This window comes from Megalopta genalis, unplaced genomic scaffold (assembly GCF_051020955.1).
Source record: "Megalopta genalis isolate 19385.01 unplaced genomic scaffold, iyMegGena1_principal scaffold0039, whole genome shotgun sequence".
Classification (NCBI taxonomy): domain Eukaryota; kingdom Metazoa; phylum Arthropoda; class Insecta; order Hymenoptera; family Halictidae; genus Megalopta; species Megalopta genalis.
This window is the reverse complement of record NW_027476108.1, coordinates 1,524,066-1,531,252: the sequence shown is the minus strand read 5'-3', so window position 1 is coordinate 1,531,252 and position 7,187 is coordinate 1,524,066. Positions and strand designations below refer to the sequence as shown.

General features: G+C 42.3%; 1 protein-coding gene across 1 annotated transcript; it reads left to right on the top strand.

Annotated features, from left to right (window-relative positions):
• The first annotated feature begins 3,489 nt into the window (after window positions 1-3,489).
• Window positions 3,490-7,187, top strand: LOC143261191 (uncharacterized). The gene is made up of 5 exons (XM_076527769.1): window positions 3,490-3,882; window positions 4,031-4,270; window positions 4,521-5,222; window positions 5,406-5,701; window positions 5,777-7,187. The coding sequence occupies exons 1-5, from the start codon at window positions 3,490-3,492 to the stop codon at window positions 7,185-7,187; spliced, it is 3,042 nt and encodes a 1,013-aa protein (XP_076383884.1).

The window sequence follows — 7,187 nt, the reverse complement described above, 5'->3', positions numbered from 1 at the left end:
CATGTGAAGCAAACGAGTTAGCTTCAAATCCAAGAGAAACACATGATTTAGCTTCAAATCAATGCGAAGTAGAAGGTTTAGTATGAAATCCATGCGATACAAATAATTTAGCTTCATGTACTTGCGCTATAACTGATATAGATTCAAATGCAGGCGAAACAAACGAGTTAGCTTTAAATCCAAGCGTAACACATGATTTAGCTTCAAATTCATGCGAAACACATGGTTTAGCTTCAACTACTTGTGATATACGTGATTTAACTTCAACTGCATGAGAAACAAACGAGTTAACTTCAAATTCAAGCGAAACACATGATTTAGCTTCAAATAAATGTGCAGTGGAATCCTTAACTTCAAATACATGCGAAACAAATGATTTATCTTCAGATAATTGCGATATAAGTGATATACCTTCAAATGCAGGCGAAACAAACGAGTTAGCTTGAAATCCAAGCGAAACACCTGATTTAGTTCAAATTCATGCGATGTAGAAAGATAAGCTTCAAACCCATGCGAAACTAATGGTTTAGCTTCAAATACTTTTTTATACATGATTTAGCTTCAACTGCATGCGAAACAAACGAGTTAGCATCAAATCCATGCGTAACACATGATTTAGCTTCAAATTCTTGCGAATCACATGGTTTAGATTCAAATCCTTGCGATACAAATGGTTTAGCTTCAAATACTTGTGATTTATATGATTTAGCTTCGACTGCATGTGAAGCAAACGAGTTAGCTTCAAATCCATGCGAAACACATGGTTTAGCTTCAAATCAATGCGAAGTAAAAGGCTTATCTTCAAATCCATGCGTAACAAATGGTTTTGCTTCAAATACTTGTGATATACATGATTTAGCTTCAACTGCATACCAAAAAAACGAGAGAGGTTCAAATCCATGCGAAACTCATGATGTATCTTCAAATCAATGCGAAGTAGTAGGCTTAGCTACAAATACAAGAGAAACAAATCATTTATCTTCAGATAATTGCGATATATGTGATATAGCTTCAAATGCACGCGAAACAATCGAGTTAGATTCAAATCCATGCTAAATACATGATTTAGTTTCAAATCAATGCGAAGTAGAAGGCTTAGCTTCACATCAATGCGAAACGAATGGTTATCTTCAAATACTTCTGATACAAATTGTTAGTGCACAGCTCTAATGTCTTTATGAGACGGACGTGCATAACCGGCTGTTTTTTGAGCCCAGGTTTTTTGAGAAATCGTTTCGGTCCCGATGGCCGGGACTAGTCATAAAGCAGGAAAGGTTCCGAAGGGTCAGCCTGACATTGTTTTATGACGGTCATGCCTGGAGGAGCTTTCCTGTCCTTGCCGGGGCCCTGCGGCCGTCTGCTTTGAGACGGACCAGCTGATTGGCTATTGCCAAAATCGGGCAGGACCAATCGGCGAGTGATGTGGGTGCGTTGGAGGGATGGTCTGCTGCGAGCGAGGGTATTCTCTGATAGAGACTAGAGTTCGGATAGAAGTCGTAGCAACAAGACATCCTGACCAAGGGTGTACTGTAGTCAGGGGCTAAATACAAAATAGCAGGCAGAATCCGGTTCTTTATTTTATACAGTCCACAAATCTATAGCGTCATAATTCGTCGCTATTATTGACGACGCTATGACGCCCCAACATTTGGTCCTTCGAGCCGGATAGTTGCGGATCGAAACTTTAGTCCTTGGGTTTTCTCAAGCTGGTATTCGGCCTCTGTTTTCAACTGGTGATCTTTGAGGAAGATTTCATCAAGCACGTTACAAGCTACGCCTCTTGGATATTTTGGAGACCACGAAGCTGCCGTTCAGACACGGACATCCTCGTTGACGGAACAGTGGGACTCTCCGAAGGATACAACTCTCGCATGGTCAAGAAGTCTACGATTAGTCAACTACGCTAACAAGGCTCGTTTCTAGGAAATCTCAAATCATCGTTGAGATTTCATCAAGAACGTCACAACCTACGCCTTTTGGATATTTTGGAGACCACGAAGCTGCCGTTCAGACACGGACATCCTCGTTGACGGAACAGCAACACCAAGGCTCCTTTCTACGAAACCTGAAATCATCATTGAGTGAGTAAACGAATCATCTTCCACTCCCAATTTCCTTCCTGTCGTATTCTACTTCCATTAAAATGGCATCTGAAAGTAGTGAATCACAAGTTTTGAAAAACTTGAAAAGGAAGCGTGCTACCATTAAGTCGCAAGTAACGCGTTTAGGAGCGCGCGTTGAAACTGCGGAAGGTTCAACGCTCAACTCGCTCGAAACCCTCACCACTAGATTAGATCAGCTTCTTAGTGCGTATGAGGACACACAATTTGAGATAGAAGGCGAAGATGTTTCCTCAGATCATGACGCGGAGAGAGACGCCTTTGAGAAGCATCACGCTACCATCATGAATTCAATAAATTTACGCAAAAATTCATTGAGAAACACGCATAGACCCAATCTCGCAATTAGGAATTCAACAGAATCTCCAAATACTATAAAGGTGACACAAGCTAGCTCTTTACTGCCACAAATTCAAATTAGGCCATTCGACGGCAACCCATTAGAATGGAACAGCTTTCGCGATACATTTGATTCGCTGGTCCACCAGAACGAAGATCTACCGGCCGTACAGAAATTCCACTTACTTAAAAACGCCTTACGTGGAGAAATAGCGTCGGTGATCACCTCGTTGACTGCATCAGAGGAGAATTATATAGTTGCTTGGGAATTATTACAAAAGCGTTGCAACAAACGTCGGCAAATTGTGTATGCACATTTAAAGTCTTTGTTGGAATTACAAGACGTTAAGGTAGATTCCCCGGACAGACTGCGCAACATTGGAGCACATTTTTAGTTTATCTAATCAGTAACAAGTTAGATAGGAATACTCGCAGAGCTTGGGATCGCACGTTAGAAAATCACGAGTTGCCGCAATTTGGACAGCTAGTCGAATTTATAAATAAACATGCGCGCGGAGACGAACGGGACAATAGCTTTGCTCGCCCGAATCAGCAAACCCAAATAGTAACGCGTTCACGCGAAAAACAACGCCATTTAGGGCAAACTTTCGTAACCACCAATTCGCGAAAAATTTGCAAAGGAGAACATTTTGTTTCAAGCTGTCCGAAACTTTTAGAAGTAACCCCTGGAGATCGCTTAGACATCATCAAAAGGGGAAAATTATGCATCAATTGCTTGCGGAGCGGCCACACAGTCGCCTATTGTAGATACACTAACTGCAAAAAGTGTGGTAAAAAACATCATACTCTTCTACATATTGCGGAAAGGGAAACTAATAGTCAATCAGAGATTGAGAGACCCACCTCCCCATCATCCATGCCACAAACTTTGAGATCCTTTGCCGTTAATAGTCGCAACGAAGTATTATTAGGGACAGCGATCGTTACCTTTGTAACTCGCGATAAGAGTGAACACGATTGTCGTGTGCTGTTAGACAGCGGTTCACAAACAAATTTCATAACCGAAAGAATGGCCGATAAGTTACAATTGAGAAAACGGGAAATAGATTCTTCGGTAGGTGGAATTGCCAATGTCGAGACCCGCGTCAAATATCTGGTCAATGCCGTAATTAAATCACGCACCACCCAATCTAATGATACGGTAACTTTAGTGACGCTTCCTTCCATCACTGGAATGCTACCTTCGCGCCAGGTAAAACGTACCGAAATTGATATTCCGACCGAAATAACGTTAGCTGATCCTGAGTTCAATATTCCGGGCCCAATAGATGCAATTCTCGGGAATCAACTGTTTTTCACACTTTTATGTTTGGGACGAATCAAACTTTGTGCACAAAATATTATCATTCAAGAAACATTAGTAGGTTGGATAGTCACGGGAGCTACAACCAAACAAGAACAAGTAGCAAAGGGAAAACCCTCAAGATCACTGCACGCATCCTCCTTAGACAATGCGCTAACAAAGTTTTGGGAGATAGAAGAAATAGCAGAGCGCAAAAATTTATCTAGCGAAGAACAGGCATGTGAAAATCACTTCGTTGAAAATACAGTTCGCGATGTACATGGACGCTATATCGTGCGCTTGCCATTTAACGATATTCAAGAGATTTTATTCACTCGAACGCAAATTCTGCAAAGACCCTGATCTTCTTATACATTACAAACAATTCCTGTCAGAATATCTAGCATTAGGCCACATGACAGAAGTCAGTGATGCACGAGATGGCAAGGAGTTTTACTTACCGCACCACGCGGTAATAAAGGAGTGCAGCTTCACTACTAAGGTCAGGGTAGTTTTCGATGCCTCGGCTAAATCCTCATCGGGCGTATCCTTAAATGACGCACTTTTGGTCGGTCCCACCATTCAAGATAACTTATGGGCAATTTTACTACGATTTCGCTTTCACATGTTCGTCCTGACAGCAGACATAGAAAAAATGTTTAGGCAGATTAAAATGCATCCCGATGATGCGAAATTTCAAAAAATATTATGGCGCGATTCGAAGGAAGAGTCAATCAAAACGTTCCAATTAAATACAGGTCACGTATGGAACCGCTTCGGCTCCTTTTTTAGCGGTACGATGTCTACAGCAACTAGCCGAAGATGAACAGATCAGATTTCCGAATGCGTCGCGAACCTTTAAAGAAGATTTCTATGTCGATGATTTGCTCACCGGCGCATCTACCTTCAATGAAGCAATCAACTTACGCAATGAGTTGATTGATTTAGCTAGAAATGGGGGCTTCCATCTACGTCAATGGGCCTCAAATAACCATAAGTTGATTAGCGATTTAAAGGACCATGACGATCGACAAGCGATATGCTTAGATCTCAGTCAGACAAAGAAAACTCTGGGAGTTTTCTGGAATCCATCCAGTGATTCCGTAACTTACGCGGTAAACTCCTTTAGCGAAACTAGACTCACTAAGCGAATAGTTTTATCTCAAATAGCGCAATTATTCGACCCCCTTGGACTTCTCGGTCCCGTGATTATACGGGCAAAAATAATTATGCAAGACATTTGGAAGTCGAAAGTCACTTGGGATCAACCAATTCCGCAGGATATAGCCAAGGTGTGGTTAGAAACCAGAAATGAACTGGCTCAATTAGACAATTTTTCGTGCCCTCGGAGGGTAATGTTAGAAACCTCACGAGAAATACAACTCCACGGCTACTGCGATGCTAGTGAAAGGGCCTACGGCGCTTGCATATACATTCGTACCCTAGACCACTCAGGTAGGGTACGGGTCTCTCTATTATGCGCAAAATCCAAAGTAGCCCCTCTTAAAATCCTATCATTACCGCGGTTAGAGCTTTGCGCGGCTAGGTTATTAACGCGATTGAATAAGGAGGTAGCGAAGGCGTTGACCAATATAACTTTTGACGCGATTAGGTTTTGGTCAGATTCAATTATTGTGTTGCAGTGGATTAGGACAGCTCCACATTTGCTGAAAACCTTTGTAGCCAATAGAGTCAGCGAAATTCAAACAGACTCGGACCCACGTAACTGGATGCACGTATCAGGACGTGATAATCCAGCAGATTATATTTCTCGCGGACAATTGGCATCCACATTTATGAATAATAAGGTATGGCTAAACGATCCTGCGTGGCTCTCCCTAGACGAATGCTTTTGGCCACAATTGGACATTCCGCAAAGAGAAATTCTCGAGCGAAAAACCACAATAACGTTCCTTGCACGAGAAGGGACGAATGACCTGTTAACGCGATACTCTTCCATTGCGCGACTTAATAGAATTGTAGCTTACACACTACGATTCATTCACAATTGTAGATCGAAAAACAGACTTACGGGAAATTTATCAACTACAGAAATTCGCAAGGCGCATTTAGTTATCATTAAACAAGCCCAGTTAGAGGCATTTCCGATAGAAATAAACTGTTTGGAACGAAAAACAGCTATGCCCAAAGGGAGCAGAATATTAAATTTAAATCCATTCCTCGATCAGGATAAGCTTCTACGAGTAGGAGGTCGGCTAAGACATGCCCCATTAAGTTACTGTCAAAAACACCCATTGATATTACCCCATAGGCACCATATTACAAATTTGATAATTGAAAGCGAGCACCTACGTCACTGGCACGCAGGCACACAGGCAACTCTTAATGCGGTCCGACAAATTTATTGGCCAATAGATGGAATGAGAGCCATAAAGATCGTCATACACAAATGTATAAGGTGTTTTAGAGTAAAACCAAAGGTCCCAGTATATATAATGGGCGACTTACCCAAGAACAGAGTCACCAGGGCACGACCGTTTCAAAACGTAGGCGTGGATCATTGTGGTCCATTTTTTATAAAGGAAAAAAAGGTTAGTAATCGTTGCAAAATCAAGACGTATGTAGCGATTTTTGTATGCTTCGTGACCAAGGCCGTTCATCTAGAACTTACATCGGACCTTACCACTGAATCTTGCTTAGGAGCATTCAAGCGATTCTATGCCAGAAGAGGAAAGGCCACGAACATTTACTCCGACAACGGCACTAATTTCGTCGGCGCCAAAAACGAAATTACAGAAGTTCAAAGATTTCTCAGCTCCAACGAGCACAATAGTAAAATTAATCGTTTTTTATCGGACCAGGGAATTAATTGGCACTTCTCTCCGCCTCGGACTCCACACTTTGGTGGATTATGGGAGGCCGCCGTAAAGTCTTTTAAAGGACATCTGTACAAAACTATAGGAAACGAGCTGTTCACATTCGAGCAACTGAACACCTATATTATCGAAGTAGAAGCCATATTGAATTCCTGTCCCCTAACTCCCCTCTCCTCAGATCCGAACGATATTACTGCTTTATCACCCAGTCACTTCCTAATAGGTGATTCGTTAATGCAACTCCCTGAGTACGATTTGCGAGACACACCCGTTAACAAACTTTCGTCATGGCAACACATCCAGCGAGTGAAACAACACTTCTGGAATCGGTGGAGTAATGAATATTTACAGACGCTGCACACCAGAAACAAATGGCATATCCCGAATGACACCCAGCACAAGAAGGGTACATTGGTGATCATCCGGGAAGACAACACACCTCCGTTAACCTGGAAACTAGGACGGATCATTGACATTTGTCCAGGCCGGGACAAAATAGTGAGAGTCGCGACTGTCAAGACGGCCCAGGGGACCTACCAGCGGGCCATTAAAAAATTGTCCCCACTTCCCATTGATGACCCGGAATAA